Below are 21778 nucleotides of genomic sequence, written 5' to 3' on the forward strand. Positions count from 1 at the left end.
CTGTCCTGTGTCCAATGGCATCTCAATTCCCTTTTTATTCTGAGTAGAGCCTGGCCGATGCCAGAATTGTGTCTCCGATGAGGATTTTGAACGGTCCTAGAACGTGGATTATTGAGGTTTTGACCAATGTTTTGTAAAAAACAACAAAAAAACAACAACAACTACACATATTTCATCTTTAAAAATCTAAATATCTTCATATACGTGAGTAGTTGGTCCTAAAGATGCAACTATTTCTGTCTTCTCTCTCTGTGACTCATAGGAAGGCTGCAGACAGTTCAGAAACCTGCCTGTAGGTTGTGACATCATCGGTAGGCAGTTGTGGTAATTTCTATCGTGACATGTCCAAAATAGCACAACACCAGGTTGGAAGGGGTTAAACATCAGCTACATGATCGACGATACCGATGTCGTCGTCAAAACAGTCAAATAATCGCTGATATATCGGCCAAACCGGTCAAGCTCTACTTTTGAGATCTCTAGTGGCATTGTCAATTAATTGTTCTGTTGCTAAATTCATTGTAATTTTTTTTTATCCAGCTAATATACGCAACATTTCTTCCATGAATATTTTAATCGATTAGGCTGTTTTTTCCTTTTACACGTCACCTGACAGATAATGCAGATACAGTAGCATGATAGCCTCATGCGCGGACAAGCTTTAGGTCCAGTGCGCGTCATCAGCTCTTCAAACGCCGATACACGTTCGACACAAGCTGTTGGATTTGGGATTTGAAAAAACGGCACATCGGTGCGATGTGTTGCTTCAGCGAGCAGGTCATCCCCCATCTTGCTTTCTCTATCTCTCTATCTCTCTCTCTGTCTCTCCCCCATTCACACATTATTCTCTCTTTCTCCATTCATCTATCTGGGAATGTATGGAGCCGCCTTTTCATAGTGTCACGCGCGCACGCATGCACACGCATACACACACCAAGAGCGCGATGTTCTGACGCCCTTTAATAGTGTCACACACACGCACGCACGCGGGCATACACACGCACGCACACGCACACGCACGCACGCGCGCACACACGCACACATACACATCGAAAGCAGCCTCCGCTGGCTTACACACTCACACACCCATCTCTCAGCTCTCTCTCCATCTCTCTCTCTCTCCATCTCTATCTCTCTCCCCTCCTCCCTCCCTCTCACTATCTCTCTCTATCTCTCTCTCTCTCTCTCTCTCTCTCTCTCTCTCTCTCTCTCTCTTTCTCTCTCTATCTGTATGTGTGTGTGTTCAGTACAATCCGGTACGAGTGAGTGAGTAGAGCAGGGGAAGGGGAGCGGTGCGTTCGCACATCCATCGTGCCAGAAAAGCGGCTCCGCTCACAACCGCGCGAAAGTCATGACGCGCCCGTTAACGAGATCCCCGGGAGCGATGATGAGGGTCTGAGCGGCTTCCAAAAAAACGAGCTTGCGTGTGCGCCGCTAAAGCAGGGGCGAAGGCAGGAGAGAGAAAGAACGATAGAGAGAGAAAGAGGGGAGAGTCTCTCCACCTCCTCCGCCTCCGTGCGCTCCTCTGCCGTGGAGCGGGGACCTGTTCGATGCAACGCTCCCCTCCACGCCTCTCACGAACATGCTTTACTTTCAGCTGGTGATCATGGCGGGGACGGTCATGCTGGCGTACTACTTCGAGTGCACGGACACCTTCAACGTGCACGTGCAGGGCTTCTTCTGCTACGACCTGGCCTACACCAAGCCCTACCTGGGACCCGAGGAGAACAGCGCCATCCCGCCCGTGCTGCTGTACGCGCTGGTGGCAGGGGTGCCCACGCTGGTGGTGAGTTGACACACGGCACAAGTTCCTAATAATACACAGGGATGGTTTCTATGAGTCACTGACTAGTAGTCGGTGGCTTTATATTTATGTTTCTTGTGTTGTTTCAATTAGATCCTGCAACTTAACACCGGGGAGATTCGGAGAATGAACTTGAAAGAAATTGCGATCGATTGGGGGTTGGTGGAGGTTGGGGGCGGTGGGGTGTAGTGTGGTTTTAGGAATATTAAGTGGAGAGACTGTCCCTGCGATTCATTGCCTTGAGCTGTCAATTCAAGACAGCATGTAGACCACAGCCACCTCATGGCTCTAATTAATTCCCCAGTTAAGTCAAATCGTTCTTTGAAGCACAATGGTCATATTACCGTTTCCCATTTCGGATGTCTGATTAAATCTTTTCACTGTGTAGCCTATTTCTGGACCAGCCTTGAGAAGACACTTTATTTGCTTCCCTTCTCTCTGTGTATGTATCCTACTGTACAGTAGCTCTTGTCGGTTGTTCACTCCTTCCTGTTCCATCCATTCCTCTCTCTCTCTACCATTTTGTTCTTGCATCCGTTGCATCATTTCCACTTTTCTTCCATGATTTTATTTGCTTTCTACCATTTCCTATCTGTCTCTCTGTCTGTCTCTCTGTCTGTCTTTCTGTCTCTCTCTCTCTCTCTCTCTCTCTCTCTCTCTCTCTCTCTCTCTCTCTCTCTCTCTCTCTCTCTCTCTCTCTCTCTCTGCCCCCTGCCCCTCGTTCTATATCCAGTGCCGCCCACTCTGGGTAGCTATAGCCAACAGGCTGATGTCTGTCTCAAAATGCATGCATGCATACATGCATACGTGTGCTGTGCATGTCCTTGCTATCTTACCCCTCAAACCCTCTCCCTTAGTGCACGTGAGGCATGCCTTTACAACCGGTGCGAATCATAAGAAGAGAGCCCCGAGCATGTTGGCATGGCAGGCGGAGAGAAGCCTGGAAGCAAGCAAATTGCACTCAAAACGATTTAACGGCCCTATAGTTTTGCTCTATCGCCTCTGCCGCCGCGGGCGTCGCTCTGCGACGGCAGCCCTCGTTGCGCTGTATACGTTCTGATGTAATTAAGTCTGGGATGTCTTCACTCAACCTGCCAACGCCTTCACGCATGTTGTAGCGGAGGAGCTTCGGCGCAAATACACTTCGGTGGGATTGAGAGTGAGAGATAAAACCAGAATAGAGCAGAACCGAAGACAATTGACGGCGCATTTGCTTTCAGACAGCCAGTGAACGGAACAGGCTATAGGACGGACGAGGCCATTTGATTCAAGCTGTTTCTCCAATTCGCTCACGAGAGGGACCTGTTCACTTCATCCCCTCCTACCTACAGTTGAACCCTAGCGTCCACATTCTGCAAGTCGCAAGGATATTTGGTGTATGAGTAACCTCGTGTCACCAGGCTTTCCACACGGAAGAAAGCCTGGTTTTCATTCCAAACTGACCCAGAAAAAAAAAAGATGATTTCCGGTTGTGGGTTCCTGTTGGTGCCGCATTGTTTTTGTTCCCCCACATAATGCGAATACATTTTTTTAGTCTCACTACAAGTTCTGAGGGAGACACACTGTCATTCTTGGTTTCAGTCGTGGGTTATATCTGCTCTAGACCGGATCAGAAAACCGCAAGAGTTGATCCCAGTCTAGTTGTAGAGGGGGGGAAAAAAGGAAGGGATCAAGTATAGACTCCTGGGGCACCCCGGTCAGCTGAAGTATAGAGCAGGGGTCTTTAACGTTTTCATGCCAAGGACCCCCTAGCTGAGAGAGAGAGATGAAGCCAGGGACCCCCCACATACTGTGTAAAATTGTGTTGCAGATTAAACTTTTTCATAGATTTCATAGACAGCTAGCTACATAGACTTGTTTGACAGCACTGTCATCAGTGTATGTTGGATTCATGTTAAGTGTTAATGTATTTTCAGACATTTAACCACCTTCAATACTTAGTAAACTTGACCTTTCACTCTGTACTTGGTCTGCTCTTTTTTCCCTCTACAACACCAAACCTCTTTGCTGAAAATAGCCGATCTACAAGCTCGAGCTTGTATATCCGAGATATTTTTGGTTGAAAAAGTTGTCCTCAGCATATGCTATAGGGTTCAAGTGGTTAATGTAAAAAGAATAATAATCCTATCACACAAAGATTTGGCGGCCCCCCTGTTGTAACTCTTGAGGACCCCCTAGTGGTCCCGGACCCCCTGTTGAAGACCCCTGCTATAGGGTTTAAGTGATTGAGCTTCTACTCTACTGTTCTCTATAGGATTCTTATAAGGGTTGTCAAGGTCGTGCTCTCCACCACCGTGTCTCTGCCAATAGCTGGTTGTTATGTGACAATACCAGCCCACGCAAACAAACAAACAAACACACGCACACACACACACACACACACACACACACACACAAAGATGTGTCCTAGATATGCTACTATGCCACTTTAAAGTCTTCTTTCAATTCATCATGATAGGCGTTTTTGTAAATTATGGATCCCATTAATTTTAAAATTGATGATCAAGTAGAGTATGCTAGGGCTTCTACTGGTTCGACTGAGACAGGGCGTACATGAGGGAAAAATGGGGAATTGGTGTAATGGCTAAACTGGGAGAAAAAAAGATAAAGGAAAGGCAACTTGTTTTATTGGTGCTATCGGAAGAATAAGTGACGCCTCCAGAAACTGGCCCTGGCTGACCACCCTGTCTTTATTCTTACATAAACTTTTTGTTTTTTGCCGAGCGAGCATGTAAGCTCGGGTAACACCCTGGTTCCCTGGGAATCCCACAGCGGCACCACGGTGCCACTGTTGTGTTGTTGGACACAGAGGAGCTCCGGTGGAGCAGCCAGTCAGGCTTGAGGGGGTTTTGTTTAACGTCATGCTGTCAGGAGGATTCAGGGAGGGGGAGTGTGGAGTTGACAGTGCTGCTGGTACCATCACATGCAATAGAATGGCCATTTATGTCAATTGCAACTTGGTCAACCCTGGTGACAGACGCCTCGGCAACATGGCATCATAACCACTTGAACCCCATGTAGTCTTAGCGGACTCTCTCTTTCCCAGGTGTTTCGCCCGGGTGGGCGTGGTTTTGAGGTTAGGTTTAGGCATAATTTCTGTGAGGTTAGGGTTAGGTTTAAGCATATAACCACGCCCACCTGGGCAGAACACCAAATAAAGAGGGAGAGCTGGACTTGAGTACTGTACTTTGACCACTTTTTACCGTGTACTGTACACCAAATCTCTTCGCCACAAATAGCCGATCTACAAGCTCACAATGCGTGTAATGTTCTCCCCAGGGGGTTCATGTGGTTCAGAATGACTGAGATTTAGATTTGCCAAAAAAAGACAGTGTTTGATAGTTGTCTTCTATGGCTGTATAGTGTCAGTCTCTTGCCCTGTCTCAAGACCACAATGTGATGCTCTTGTCTCGGTCATTCTCAGAGATGCGGACCCTCCATTTGGGCCCCTCGTGGTCCCCAGACCTGAGGTTGAGAACCAGTGCTCTAAACAAGATATACACCACATACCATTTTACACACCATTCCACTGTGGAAGTTTGTCCATGCAGTGACCCGGGATCAGAACATGTTGGCGACCCAATTGTGGGCCCCAGCCCACTGCTTGATCAACATCGGCCTATAGCCTGCAGACTCCACCTCTTTCCATTTAGACAAATTAACATGCATGGTTTACAACCGTGCACGCCGTTGTTTGTGCCATTCATGTGAAGCCTGAAGCCTAAATGGCAACATCAATAGTGTCGCTCACTGACAATAACAGATTTACAACTGAAAAATGTGACGCGATGCAATCGTACTACATTGCATGAATTATCCCTTAGGCTAGCAATTGGCACAGCATCTCTTAATTCAGTTATTTTGCATACTGAGTCTTAAGCTGGAGTGCAGTGAATCCGTCATTCTGACAATAGTTCATTATTTAACAACCTAGCAAAGCAATAGCAAAGTGACGCGTTGTGAGCTTGTAGATCGGCTGTTTTCAAATAGCCAAAGTATATAGAGGGCTGGTTAATGTATGTTTTAGTTAGTTACTTAAAAGTTACTAGTAAGTAAGTTTTCTAAGATTTTTAGTAAAAAGTGCAATATCTGCCTCTGAGATATAGTGGAGTAGAAGCAAAAGTTTAGAACATTGGAAATACTCAAGTAAAAAAAAAAAATACCTCAAACTTTTACTAAAGTACAGTACTTGAGTAGATGTTCTTAGTTACTTTCCACCACTGCACCACGTACGTACAGTCCCAAATGGATTGATAAACATGGCCCTGAGTGCTGAGCTGTGTCCTCAGTTGTTAACTCGGTGTACAAATCAATGCCGTGCCAATGATTATGCACCGCACAACACTATTCAAAGGTTAATTGAACACATCTTATTATAGCCCAGCTAGCTTGAAGAATGAGATCAGATAAATCCTTTATTGATCCCTGTGGGGAAATTCTGGTGGCGTGGCAGCAAAGGCAGTCAGAACGAAATGGGTGCAGGTAAGAGTAGAGAGATAAGAATACCATACAAAGATAAAAGGCTGAAACCTCCTACAGTATCTCCATATTTTAACTTTAAAAAAAAAGTTTTCCCATAAATTTAACTCCCTACTTGATCATACTACAGCGTCACACAAAAGTATCAAAGTAGCAGATATAAAAGCTCGGAACTTTTTTTTAGCTTTTTCTGTTACTAGCTAAAATCTAAAATGACACAGATGCGTTCCAGGATTGAATGGGTTAAACAAATCATCAATATACATTCAATTTCACAGTTAACAGTTGGAAGGCTTCCATAGCTTTGCAAATATATCTGGCTGTAAACGCTAGACATTTACAATGTACATTTATAGGGCAATTTATACCAAGTACAGATAAAACTGTATGTACTGTACAACTGCCAACTTCCTGTACTCCTCATATCATGATTCCTCATGCACGGAGAGCTGTTTTTTCAGCACTTTAGGTCAATTCCATATCTTTTTTTGTTGTTGTTCTTTTTATTTTATTAAAGCAACTGGTATTCCTGTCTAGATATGGCCTGTAATATGTATGTAAATATCTGAAGTTGTCACTTATCTGTTATGTGTATGTGATATATATATATATATATATATATATATATATATATATATATATAATGAATATGACACATCTAATATTGCACATCTATTGGCTATGAATTCATGAATGAATTGGCCTATACAAAGAATCAGAATCAGCTTTATTGTCACATCACAGCACCACAGGTGTACAGGTGTAAATAAGTGGGTATTATGTTTAATTTTTTTTACTAGCAACCGTGAATATGAGAGCCTGGTACAGTGCAGTGTTCATTTTGACAGCACATTTACGGTAGATATAGTTTTAGTCATAGTCTTTTGAATAAAATTCTATTTAGTTTTAGTCACATTTTTTTCACCTGAAATGTTCTAGTTTTAGTCTAGACTTCATCTGTCAACTGTGAATATAAGGAGTATACAGTTTGTGTGTTTGTTTATTTTCATTTACAAGAGAATTTAAAACGATACACAAAGAGTCAGTAAAAAATGTGAAAGAGAATGCCTAAAACCCCTCCTGGGGCTTGAGAAGTGGCATTCTCCGGGAATATTTGTACATTCATAGGATAAAATGACATCAATGTGGAATATACACATCTACTACAAATAAAACATTAATAGACATAGTCATACAGATGAACAAACTAAACAAAAATACTAATATGGACAATATAACAAAGAAAAGAAACAGCAAAAGCATATCGCAACAATAAAAGTCAAAGCCACAAAAAGTATATATCAAATATTGAATGGACCCAGGTTAATTAGGCAGACCATATGGAAAGCATTTGGGCGTTCAGAGAAGCAATTTCAGAACCTTCTTGAATTGGTGAGAAGACAACTCCCATACAGTAGATATAATGGCAGAGAATTCCATATTTTAGACCCTCTGAAGCCTATATTAAACTGAGTTTGAGACGATAAGAACCAGTCTTATCAACAGTGAATGTACGACTGAATTATTAAGCATGGTTCTTGTAGTACATGCCAGTGGTTCATATTAGGGATTGGACGATAATAATTTATTTTTGTCCATCGAAAAGATAGAAAATTGCTCACCATAATCATGACATTTTTAATTCATCATCAAATCGTCCGTCATACACATGGACCTGAGTTGACTGTACTTGGACCACAGCTTGTAAATCCGCTATTTTTGACTAACGTCTCCCCCAGAATATGGATGCTGGGGGGTGAGAGTGGTTAACAAAAGTGGCATTTTAAGAGTTTTAAGCATTATGTTGATTATCGCGAATTATTTTGGCCACAATAATCGTGACATTACATTTTCATAATGTGCCCCATCCTTAGTCCATTTTTGAATGTGCCAGAGACTCAAGCAGGAGTCAGTAATCCAAGAACATGAGCAGAACAGACCATATGGAGGTCATGCTTGGTGGTGGAGCCTGATGGCTACTGGCACAAAGGACAGGGGGGGGGGGGGGAGTCTCCTCATCCCCACTAGCGCGTTGTCACTGCCGGGTGGAAACCTTGTATGTCCAAAAGGAAATGGGGGGGGGGGGGGGGAATAGCCTGTGTGTATTATCCAATGATCCATTGTAGTTATTGTTTGCTGACGAGCTCTTTTGATTGGTTAAAAGACAGACATACTTAACCACTTTCACTTTCATAAAACAAATAAGGTGTTGTGAGCATGTACTGTAGATGGACATTGTTTTCTACCTTTCAGCTATCTATCTGCTATGATGCTGTAATGATCTGCTATTGTTGGCTACTGTTCCCCCCAGAACATTATGGATGCTGGGGTTCAAGTGGTTTATACAATATACAAAAACTGTACATACTGTATCCACAGTGTGATTGTATCCTTTTTGTGGCGTCCCATAAGTTGTTGCTGCCGGTAGAAACCTGTTATATCCATATTTTAACTGTTTGCATCTTTTCATAAATTAACGCTCTACTTGATCATCCTTAAAGCGTCACACAAAAATAGCAGATCGGCAAGCTCAAAACGTGTCGCTTCGTGCCGCATTTTGAGCTTGTCGATCTGCTATTTTTTGCCATTTTTTTACTTGAATCCTGAAAAGCAACAGTTTTAGAGTTATGAGGTTTCCACCCGACACCAACGAAATATGGAGATAGAAGGTTTCCTTCCGACAGCAGTGATGACATCATAGAGGGGATGAGAGGGGTTCGTCAGGATAGAATCTCTAGCCTCCTCCTCATCCAAATCCCAGCTATTTTAACTCTTGTTTCACTGCAGAATAGAGCTTTGCCACCCCCGTTTTTAACTGCAGACATTCGTAGAACCATGTTAACATATCGATTGCTTGAGATGATAGGACGACAGGAACTAGGTCAGAAATACCCCTATTCACTGAGCTACAGTGATGGGTAGGTCACAGATGGTGCTCGGATAGCGTGTGTGTGTGTGTGTGTGTGTGTGTGTGTGTGTGTGTGCGTGTGTGTGCGTGTGCGCGTGCGCATGCGCATGTTCGTGTGTGCGCGTGATACATAGATACATGTGCATTGGTTGTGATGATAGATGAAAGTTGTGTTTTTTCCCACCTTGACAAGCTGCACTCTGTTCGTGAGAAAAGAGACTCACTATGAATCAAGTATGGATTTTGGTCCAACTGGACCGTTTTCAACACCAAACTAGAAAAAAGCTTGCTCCTCATAGCAATACAGTGCTGCTGGCTATAAGGTGTAAAGGTTCAAGGTTGTATTCATTGTTATTGTTTGGTATTGGGTCCCTCTGCGCAAGCTCAATAGGTATTAGAATTTAGAAGAAAGAGAGAGAGGAGCGCATCTGTTTGGCAAAGTAAAAACAATACCACAACAAGGTGCATGGCAAAAAAGAAGGGAAGAGACCAAGGTACTCTTGTATGAAAATGGCTAATGCAAAAGATACACCTACGTGTTGCGGCAGCAATGCCTTCATCAAGGTAACTAACTGTCGTCCTGATGAAGGCATTGTTGCCGCAACAACGCGTAGGTGTAAATACACCTACGTGTTGTTCTGGCCATGCATTAACTCTCGCATGACAGCAGTAAGGCCAACTACTGTACCACACAGACCGACTTTTGTAACTCAAATCTTTGCTTCTGTGGCGGGGGGGGGGGCCTGGAACAAAATATTTTGACAAATGTTTGCTTTAAAAAATATATATTCAAAGATTTGCAAAAAAAAATCTAGATTTTTCAAAAATAGCAGATCTACAAGCTCATAGCGCGGCACCAGGTGCTGCGCTATGAGCTTGTATATCTGCTATTTTTTAATAGCCAAATAAATCTAAAATGACAGAGATGCGTTCCCGGATGGAATGCGTTATTTGCGGTGAAAAAACACAAAAAAGTTAAAATATGGAGATAGGAGTTTTCTGCCCGACAACAACGATATCATCCTGGTCCAAGCTAGTCCTCAGAACAGGCTGTTCTCAACAAGTGATGGCCCGAGGGTCCGGGGGTGGGAGGTGATAAAAGCTATGGTATCTATCTACTTCTGCCTAGGATTCTCCTGAGGTCTTACTCATGGACTCGTGTCCGCGCTCTATAATGCAGTGGTTCTCAAGCTGTGGGTTCGGGACTCCCAGGGGGGTCCTCACATGATTTTGGGGGGTCCTCAGATGATAGTAAAGTGACAATGTAAGAACGTTTTAGACATTTTTAATACCTAAAAAAAGGGGGGGTGGGATACATTAAATGAAAAAAGACCATTACTGCATCAAACTATACTATAAAAACAAATATTGGCCAAATTGACCAAAAATTTAAGAAAGAGGCAAATACAATTACAAGCTCACAATGGAAACCTTTTTGGAACAGAGTCAAAACCGAGTCAAACTAAATGTAATGCCTCAACTCCTACTATTCTAAGTGCTTGTCAGGGTGGGGTTCAAATTATGATTATTTTGGGGGGGTCCCCAGATCAAATATGATTATAGTGGGGGGAGAACCACTGGCCTAATGGACACAGTCATCTTTATATATACTTCCCGTCTAACAGCAAAGAATATTTTATTACGTGAAAGGTTCTATACCGACAAAGAGGCCAATGCAATGATTACGCTGGAAGCGAACGCAGCGCGAAAATATTGTGTGTGTGTGTGTGTGTGTGTGTGTGTGTGTGTGTGTGTGTGTGTGTGTGTGTGTGTGTGTGTGTGTGTGTGTGTGTGTGTGTGTGTGTGTGTGTGTGTGTGTGTGGTGTGTGTGTGTGTGTGTGTGTGTGTGTGTGTGTGTGTGTGTGTGTGTGTGTGTGTGTGTGTGTGTGTGTGTGTGTGTGTGTGTGTGGCAGGCTGGTGTGCATTGTCTAAATTCCTGCACTCTGGCGCACTCTGGAGGCTGCTTACAGGCAGTGCACGCATGTGAGTCACATGGGGGCCTGAGCCAATGAGAGCATGAACACAGACAGAATTACAGACAGACACACACACACACACACACACACAACCTGAGCAGAGGGTGACATAGTAAGCTCCACTTGGTCGGAGGCGCGGCGCCTCCTTCCGCGTTCGCAATCAACGCAAAAACATTCTAATTGATTTTGATTAAATCGATTAGTTTGATTAACTATCCAATTCTAGTTTTGAGTTATTTAATTAGTTTTAGTTAACTATAATAGCCCTGGTCCAATAGGAAGTGAATAGATGGCCTAACCAGAGTCTGTGGAGGGGTTAGTCTCTTGCTCCCATCTGGCTTTTCCACCTGACAGGACACACAGCAACAGCGACCTGTCAGTCCTCGGTTTGCTGCAGGGTGTGTCTTTGCATACGAGTGGGCCCTTTTGTGTGTGTGTGTGTGTGTGTGTGTGTGTGTGTGTGTGTGTGTGTGTGTGTGTGTGTGTGTGTGTGTGTGTGTGTGTGTGTGTGTGTGTGTGTGTGTGTGTGTGTGTGTGTGTGTGTGTGTGTGTGTGTGTGTGTGTGTGTGTGTGTGTGTGGATGCAGGCTAAGGCTTTGGCACAGAGGCCTGCAGTATCCCCCATAGACAGGTAGGGCCACTGTAATTTATTCAACGTCACTGTTTGAGTGGGGGGGAGAGAGAGAGCGAGAGCGAGAGATTGCATGTTAATTAAACAGATGCTAGGTTCATTGTTTAATAATGAATTGCATTTTTATAGCGCTTTTCCAAGTGCTTAAAGCGCAATGGTTCATTCATGGGAACATTGGGAGGTGAAGCGGCGAACAGTCGACGCCTGCATCCTCACTTTTCCCACATTCACACACCAATGGTGGCAAGCTAGCACCGACCGATTCATTGGAGGCAATGTAGGGTTCAGTGTCTTGCCCAAGGACACTTCCGACACCAACTCTGGCCGCTCTACCAGCCACTCTACCCCTGAGCCACTGCCGCTTACTTGGTAACCTATAGTTTAAATGTACAGATAATTTTTTCAATAGTATATTGTTTGACTAATGCTAGGTTCTTGGTTTACCGTCTGTTTAGCGTCTGCTAAATGCCCAAATTGGGGGGAGGAGAGAGAGAGAGAGAGCGAGAGAGAGAGAGAGAGAAAGCGAGCTACAAAGGACCCGCTTCCTTTGTCTCAGCATCTATCTCATCCTCCTCCCGCGGGGGCGTTCGCCCGAACCCGCTGAACTCCAAGATCTAGGGTACGTGTCGTCCTATGTTGTCGGGCGGAAACCTTGTATGTCCTTGTATGATCAAGAAGGGCATTCATTTACACAAAAAGTTAAAACATGGAGATAAGAGATCATCTGCCTGACAGCAACGATATGTTGCAGATGCTGGGATTTTAACCAGCCTCCTCAGCACAAAGTCACTCGCTGGACACGGTCGCCCCCCACAGTATTGCCCAGCCTTCAAAGACAGCCTCCTGGCTACAGAGCAGTGGTGACTTAAATACTTCAATAGGCATGCTGGCTTCTATGGAATCCAAATGACTGAAACTTTAGTACTCAGTCTCCACATTTGCTTCAATGTATATTGAACCAAACGAATCGGTACACATTATCTCTATTAGTCATGTTATATTTTTCATATTCCATACTAATTGGCTAAGATTGGCTTCAAAAGTTTGCAGGAGTGGCCCTTTTTGAACAAAATGCCTCAAATCAATCATGAAGAAATGTCACCCTACATTTTTTCAAATCGGCCTCATGTTGGCGCTTCCTTTCCTTTTGGGAAATGTAGACGGATATGTTTGATATTTATGTTGGATAATATCATAATTGAATGCATCTGGTTCCATGAGGTGGACTGCATGAACAATTAAGTAATTAATACAGAGCCCGTATTTCGTTGTACGATGGTGATACATCTGTCATGCACTGAGAATAGCAGATCTATATGGTCACAACACATCTCAGAAGCAACGCGTTGTGAGTTTATAGTTATGCTATTTTTGGAACATGACTCTCACACAATGGTGCATAAATAGGGCATAAGAGCACATAATGCATACATAAGGCTATAGTGCCGGCCCGGGTTCAATCCCACATGAGGCTCTTTGCTGCATCTCTCTCTCTCTCTCTCTCTCTCTCTCTCTCTCTCTCTCTCTCTCTCTCTCTCTCTCTCTCTCTCTCTCTCTCTCTCTCTCTCTCTCTCTCCCTCCCCCTCTCTCTCTCTCCTCTTAAAGGAGTAGTTCACCCAAAAGATTACTTATTTTCTATCAATTACACACCCCATGAAGCCTTGAAGTCATGGAGATATCTTTTTTTTGTCGCATTCCTGCTGCATCTCTCTCTCTCTCTCTCTCTCTCTCTCTCTCTCTCTCTCTCTCTCTCTCTCTCTCTCTCTCTCTCTCTCTCTCTCTCTCTCTCTCTCTCTCTCTCTCTCCCGGTCATCAAATTATTGGCTTAGGGACTAAAACAAATGGGACAAAAACAAAAGAAATCAAGGCTTCATGAGGAGTGCAATTGATAGAAAATAGGTCATTAATTTACATCCTATTAAAATATCCTGTATATCCTGTATACACATCATTTTTGTATGATGTGAATGAAAATGACGTGAATCATATCGTCGGGCAGAAACATTGTATATCCAAAATGGTATTATAATGTGTGTTCAATTGGATCCAATGTACTTATTATTTAGTCACAAGCTCTTGTTAATACTTTTCATTGGTTAACATATAAAACCGACAGACCGACTAAGCCACTTTCAACCTGCTTTGGGCATGACCCTGTCATAAAATATGGCATTCATTTATGAAAAAAACAAAAGCAAAGCAAGGCCATTCTCCCCTCACTCTGTCAACAACATGCAGACATTTTGAAAAGACGCCACCCGTATCCGCAATAGTCCCAGTTTTCAGAAGGCGGTGCACCTGTTTCCCAGCAGGTTTGAACTGGAAACACACATGACACCTTCACATGTGTTTCCAGTCGAAACCTGCTGCTGTGCCAATCAAACCAAGATGTGTGAAAATGAACTGGAACAGGGAACAGGTGTGCCAGCCACCGTCTGAAAACTGGGACTATACAGTTATGCACAGAGCAAAGAGTCTATCTTATATCGTCTCTGTCGGGTGGAAACGTTATGTCTTAAACTGTTACTTTTCAGGATTCAAATTCAAAAACAGCAAAAGTAGCAGATCTATAAGCTCGAAACGCGGCGCAAATGCTTTTGTTTGATGCTGTAGAAGTATCATCAAGTAGGGCTTTAATTTACGGAAAAAAAACACAAAAAGTTAAAATATAGAGATAAGAGGAGATAAGATGGGACGATATGAACATTTGATTTCACGGTTATTGTGGCCAAAACAATTGTGATTAACCATTGATTAGATTGATTGATTGAATACTTTATTAGACAGAAATGTACTGTAAACAGCACGAGGTACAGTCAGACATTTGGGCTGAAAGGATAACACAAAAAAGTCCTGGGGATTTGTTTCCATTGTGGTCATATGTATTCAATTTAACATAAAAATAACACCAAACCCCAATATCATCAACAAATATAAAATGTACAAAGTAGAAAAAGGGAAAAGAGAAAGAAATGGCAGCAGTGAATGCCAACTCCTTTCTTGGCAGTGAGTTCCCTTCATGGTCTGCTGAACGATGGATTTTCAGGCCTATCATCGACAATCAAAGTATGCTTAAGATTCTTAAAATGACACTTTTGTTAAGCATCCATAATCTTGGGGCAACATTAGCCAAAAATCGTGAGAAACGATAACCGTCCTATCCATAGTTTTTTTTTTTCCTTTTTTTTCTCCCATTGTTGAGAGTGAGGAGTAGAAAGAGCCCTGGTTGGTGGACAGGCCATTGTTATTAGGCCTACTGTAATGTTCAGCATGGCCATATTGAATACATAGGGGATCCATGCCTTTGCATTTGATATCCCCCCTCGTCATTCATTTTTATGGTTGGTGAGGGTATGTTTTTATCCCTTGTTTCTCTTGCAAAATCTGGCAACTCTGCCAAGACATGCTAGACATGATCCCAAAGTTTTATCCAAGCGTTCAGCAGGTAATCTTTATGTGACTTGAGTCTTGAGAGCAATGCTGAATCCATTTCAGGAAGCCTTTTGGCGTTTTGTCAAGAAGTCTCTTATCTCTCTATTCCAGTGTTTAGCAGAGCTTAGCAATAAATCTGCACTCCTTACTAATCCTCATTCTGAGGATAACTGTGGCTCACTTACATTCACACATACAGCCATTGTTGATAGACTGTACTCATTCTATTAACTGTTGATATAATGTACATAAGAGGGTACAAGTAGCTCAGAATACAATACTGTGTTGATATTTTGCCCTCAATAAGGGCAATATCATGATACACGATATATACAGTACAATGATTGATATTGCAAGACATTTCATCTACGGTACATCAAAAATCTGCGTAACAACAAAATACCCATAAAAAGGTTTGAAAAAGCAGGAATTATGTATTTATTCACAGAATGAACATGAAACCTGATCAGATTCTTTATTAGGCATTATGAACGGGCCAAACAACAAACCAACAAATTTTATTGTGCCAATGGATGTTAACCATTAAGGAATTCCACCTACCAGTTAATACTAACGGTTAAATGGATGATCTGCTATTATTTTATGTCCTTCTCCTTTTGTGCAGTGGTACTTTTTTGCAGTCTAAGCGTAAGTGATCTGTGTTGGCAGCTGTCATGTTACAAAGCTGTAAGTGCTTTATGATTGCTACCCTTGGTGCTGCCTTACAAAAGTAAACACAGAAAAACAATGTGTTGCAGAGACAGAGATATTTTAGATCGACTTGTTATTGAAAGAGTCTGGCTTTAGTGTTAAAGGAAAACATAATCTTGTGTTTTATCCAGATACCAAATTGTCGATATACTGTAGTGTAGAACAATGTCTCTTTTCAAACAACAGTGTCTGTGCTTGGTGCGACGGTATCACAGTATCAAGTTCAATTTCACATGATCTTATCTTATCTCACGATCCATATCATATCCACAACGTTGACTATGGAGCATAGAGCAGCACTTTGGTGAGCAGTATTACAAGAACGGAGATGCGAGGAAATGGTAAGGAGACTGCAGGGTTTATGATTATAATCCCTGCCAGTCATCGAGCTGTTGTGTTGACTAGGGTTGGTTGTACTTGGGAATGTCAGACTTTTCCCCCATCTATTTCTGCCGTGTTTATCCTCTTAAAATAGCTCAGCGTATTTGTAATGACACTAGACAAAGGCACTGAATAACTAAGCCTTACATAACGCAGTTGTGGAAGAAGGCGTACGTGCGGAAGGGAAGTGTGCCCACTTGCAGGGTTGAATGCGTTGGAGGGGGTGGGTCCATGCCTCTGCATTTAATATCCCCCCTCAGTCATTCAATGTTCAATGTGGTTGGTGGGGATATGTTTGATCCCTGCTTCTTGAATGCATGCATTTCTTTTAGGGAAATGTCGACTGATTTGTTTGATATTTATGTTTAATAATATCACAACTTAATGCATATATAGATATAGATACCTTTATTGATCCCACAGGGGGGGGGGTTTCAGTCACCCAGAGAGGAAGCACAGCAGTTAGTTACAAAGTTACAGATACAGAGTAAGGAAAGTATACAGCAATACAGAGGTAAGAGATAACTATACGAAGCACCATCAATAAAGAACAACAGTATACACAAGTATACACCTACTGTATATACAACTATCCTGCACTATGCAGACAAACAACACCAACACCAGCAGGTTACAGTGTCCTCACAACCAAAAAGTGTTGGTGTCAAACCGTGCAATCAGTACAATCAGTGCAATGCAAAGAAATGTGACAGTGTCCACAATCAGTACAATAACTCAGTGGTTCTCAACCTTCCCAACAATAATCATATTTGAACTGGGGACCCCCCCCCCCCCCCCTGACAAGCACTTGGAAGTGTAGGAGTTGAGGCATGATATTTTGTTTGACTCTGTTCCACAGATAAATATTGTGAAAATAGCTGATCTACGTATATGCTCACAACGTTTAGACCAGCTATTTTAAATTTTATGGCCAATGTTTGAATTTTTTATAGTAGATAGTTGATTAATTTTGATGGGAAAATTGTGTGTTTATTTTTTTTGCAATATTAAAAAGGTCTTAAAAGTCCATAAATTGTCACTTTAGAAATGTCTCGGGCGGCGTCCCGTTAGCACTGGCAATGGTGTTGTCCTCCGTGTTAACTGAAACTGAGAAAACAGCCAGCGCACAATGAATGTCCTTTTCACATAGTTTTATTCATCTCTCCACGGACAGAGCGACGGACGCGTTTCGATCCTAACAGGTCTTCCTCAGCGAGTGCAGAAGAGTTATTTTACTACACTATATTATTATCATGGTTGCTTATATCTAACCTTTATATTTTACCATCACTTATTGTACCTATATAATACATTATGATAGGTGGTAGTTTGTAAGAACCTAGATGTCTCCACTAGGCCTGATAGCTATTGTTTTGGTACAGCCAGTATAACTATGGTTTGAGACCTGTGCTCTTTGGCAGAACTACCGTACCACCGACCTGAGTGTTATTGTACTTCTCCCCATGATATCATGTACATTAAAGCATAGCCATCACCACCTAGAATATTGTCTCGACTCCTATTGCCTCATCAATTACTGATTGATACAGAATTCCATGACAAGAGGTAAATACAACTATTTGAAAAGGACGTGTATTGTGTGCTGGCTGTTTTCTCAGTTTCATGACATTGTTGAGCCGTGCACTTTGAGACCACTGAGCTTAATAACAGTCTAATCAAAGCCTCAGAGCACCTGCTGCGCTACTTGATTTTTGCCATATCCAACATGGCAGCTATGTAAACAAGTGCACAATATCATTTAAATTACAGCAAAACATGGCTCTCAAGATTGTTTTTGAAAACATTTGAAGCAAGACATAGACAATGTATCTATTTAATCAACACTTCCCGTTGTTTTCCGAGGCAACACGTTGCACTGGACACACTTGGCATAAATTAATGGACTGCTTTCATAACCGTAAGCAATGAAATCCTTTGTTTTGTCGTTACTTTTGGGTTAATTTATTAGTTTCTTTATAAAGTAGCCATGTAATAAGCCTTCAGGGTGATAAAGACCCCTCCGCTATCGCATCGGGGTCTAATCACCCTGTTTTGCGAGACATATGGCAGCATAATTGTTTTTGTCCCACCCCTATTGCCCAAATGATCCACATACTATAACAAAGCAGAAATGCCACAAAATGTTGCTCTGTTAACCTTACCTGAACCTCAGTGTCAATGTTCTGGGCATGTACTGTAATAATAGGCAAATGTTTGGCAAAAAATAGGCAATTTTCACTATTTGACTTGTTTTTGTGGTTTAAAAATAGTGTTTCACTTGTCCATATGTCCTCTATCCAATTACCCTGGACAGCGGTATTAGCGGCCACGGATTAAGATGCATTGTCCATGTTTTCCTGGATTAAGAACCAGGGTGACCAGCCCATTGCAGTCCAGTCTAATCCCCTGACCGCTGGCTGACTGCTCTCAGGGTCATGTAAACACAGAGGGATAATGGCAGGATTTTGAAGGGCCATTTCAGGAGAAAAAGCTGCTCTTTGTCAGGATCAAAACACTTCACAAAGGCAAAAAAAATTGGCTTATCATAACATGTGCTTAAGCCAGAATGAAGTGAAAGACGAGGGGTGGACTGCATACTTGAATATGAATAATTTACAAGGTGTAATCTGAGTTTTACTCCGTGGGGTAGGGAGTTGTGTTATCAGGATTGGGCCTCAAAAGCTATGGCACTCATGAAAAGAGGATGTATAGCTACTGTACTTGTATTTTCTGTTTTTATTAAAGTTAGGAACTCTGGGAACTGACGTTTTCTGTCATTTTCCAGGCATTAAGAAAGGAGCACATGAAAATTATTTGAAAAAGGGTGCTGTGTGTGTGTGTGTGTGTGTGTGTGTGTGTGTGTGTGTGTGTGTGTGTGTGTGTGTGTGTGTGTGTGTGTGTGTGTGTGTGTGTGTGTGTGTGTGTGTGTGTGTGTGTGTGTGTGTGTGTGTGTGTGTTAGCGTGCGCATCCCGAACGCATCCATGTTCTGGGCATGTCCTAAGTAGGCAAACATTTGTGGGAAACATTTGGCTACAAGCTCACAATGTGCGGCAATGCGATGCATAGTGAGCTTGCAGATTGCTATTTTTGACAAAGAGATTTGGTGTAGAGGGACAAAAGGAGGGGATCAAGTATAGATCCCTGGGGGACCCCGGTCAACAAAGTATATAGGGTTTAAGTGGTTAAGTATGGTTGTACCCTCATATGTGCTATTGCAGCATAAGACAATCAGGAAAGATGGTAGTAGGTTACCGGCTACAGCAGAGGTTCTTATCACACATTTCCAATCTCACAAACTCCCAAATTAATATGTATTTAAATAAAGATTATTTGAAAATGGCCGATGTATAGAGCTAAAGCGGTTAAACGGATTTTGATAAATATTAACTGATTTTGCTTGGCACCCCCTGGAACTCCCTCAAGGACACAACTTCGCGAACGACTGGCCTTCAGAAATACCCCAAAGTCCTCACGTTCGTCAGATGACAACGTATTCAATGTTGGAGTTTAACAGACAACTCCAATCAAGGAACGGCGGGAGGTCTACACCACTGCATTAAAAGAGGAATTTAGCATAGATTATGGTTAAGTATTTGTATGCTTTTCAGTCCCTCAACATACAGAGGCTGGTGACAGATAGTCCATCATATTTAGGGCACTGGTACCCTCCATTAAGCTCTGTTGATTACATTTTAATGGGTCCCTGCACACACAGCCCTACACACACACTCAAAAGTCAAAAGACAGATTTGTCCTGTGGCTGTTACAGAGCATTCAGTGGTAGCGTTGTCAATTTCATGGGTGTGCAAACCGAGATTTGTTGCAGCCCAGTTGTTGGAGTGCAAAGCACAAAGCAAATCAAAGAGTGATCGGATAGATAATAGAACAAATTATCAGCTAGGTCATGGGTCTTCAACAGGGGGTCCGGGACCCTTGGGGGTCCTTGGAGTCACTGACATTTATTAACATTAACCGCTTGAACTCTAGTGTCCCTATTCTTTGCAGAACATTCGCCTCGCAGCGCGTCACGTTGTGAGCTTGAAGATTCGGTTTACTAATTCATGTCTGAAAATAGGCTACAGGGAGTCCTTGGCCTGAAAAACGTTGGAAGACCCCTGAGCAAAGAGACAGCTCTTTTGTGTGTGTGTGTGTGTGTGTGTGTGTGGGTGGGTCGGTGGGTGCGTGTGCTTGCGTGCGTGTGTTAGGTGTTTAAAAGAATGGAGACTCTGAGAATGACTAATTAATATGAGCAAATAAACTATTACATCTCCGTCGAGTGGAAACCTCATATGTCCAAAACGATTACTTTTCAGGATTCAAATTCAAAAATAGCAAAAGTAGCAGATCGACAAGCTCAAAACGTGTCGCTTGCGCCGCGCTTCGAGCTTGTGGATCTGCTACTTTTGATGCTTTTGTGTAACACTGTAGTATGATCAAGTAGGACATAATTTTACGAAAAAACACAAAAAGTTAGAATATGGAGATAAGAGGTTTCTGCCAAACAGCAACGATTAGACATCTCTATTACTAACACTAGTTGAGCGTCAGCAATAAGCTCCATGAACCAAGCATTCCTGTGTTGTGTTCCCCCCAGGGTTGCAATTAGCTTGGCTTACAAGATGCTTGAGATGTCTATCAGCTCAGGGTCATGTTTAGTATGACCAGAGTTGGATCTGCTTGGGGGGGATGAGGGGATGCACGCCACTGCCTTTGATACCCCCCCCCCCCCCCCCTCAGGTCATTTATTTGTAGGGCTAGTGGGGATATGTTTTATCCCTGCTACTGGCCGGACTGAATTAAATAGGCCTTCATGGATTTCCCTTTGTAGACTAATTAATTGTGGGACAGCTGCCTGAGGTGTTTACCTGCCCCCCTCTGACCCTCACCTTGCAGCTAAGAATTCTGGGATACCTGTGAAAAGACTGGGGACTTTAAGAGCCGTTATCTCAAGTCTCTGCATCTGCATCTGTGCAAGGCATCACTCTATAAGCCATATCTCCAAAACTGGTGGGTCAAACTGCACAACCAATATGAAAAAAGCCTCAATGACTGGCTGTGCCGTGTTGTAAACCACAAGACATTGACCCTGACCTTCCTATTTTGGGCAAATGTTCAGAATCTGTCAAAAAGGGTCCAACGTTTTCTTTTTTTAATTTAGGTCCCAAGCTTTTAGATCGTCATTTTGTCCATTTGAATAAGTATGTAGGGCTTAAGTGGTTAAGAAAATGCAGTATGGGCGTAGACCAACATGTAGTATGACACGTGCACGCACACACACGCACGCTGTGCGTGCAATAGTCCCTTTGGTAGTGGGTTTGACCTGGCGAATGGAGAACATTTAATTTAAGATGAATGAATGAATTATTAATTAATTAAAGCATTTATTTGGTGATACAAGGAAAGACCACATCAGCACTTCCACAACATATACTGTAGCAGACATAATATCACCAAGG

General features: G+C 42.7%; 1 protein-coding gene across 1 annotated transcript in view; it reads left to right on the forward strand.

Moving 5' to 3' along the window:
* Window positions 1-1576: 1576 nt before the first annotated feature.
* Window positions 1577-21778, forward strand: part of LOC308077639 (phospholipid phosphatase-related protein type 5-like) — a gene marked incomplete at its 3' end in the record, with an annotated part of 112102 nt that continues 91900 nt past the window's right edge. The window contains exon 1 of the mRNA XM_080418452.1: window positions 1577-1786. Within this exon, the coding sequence (XP_080274578.1) occupies window positions 1583-1786 (204 nt within the window). The 5' untranslated portion in view covers window positions 1577-1582. The remainder of the gene's footprint in view (window positions 1787-21778) is intronic.

This window comes from Gymnoscopelus braueri, assembly GCF_963280865.1.
Source record: "Gymnoscopelus braueri genome assembly, chromosome: 21".
Taxonomy (NCBI): Eukaryota; Metazoa; Chordata; class Actinopteri; order Myctophiformes; family Myctophidae; genus Gymnoscopelus; species Gymnoscopelus braueri.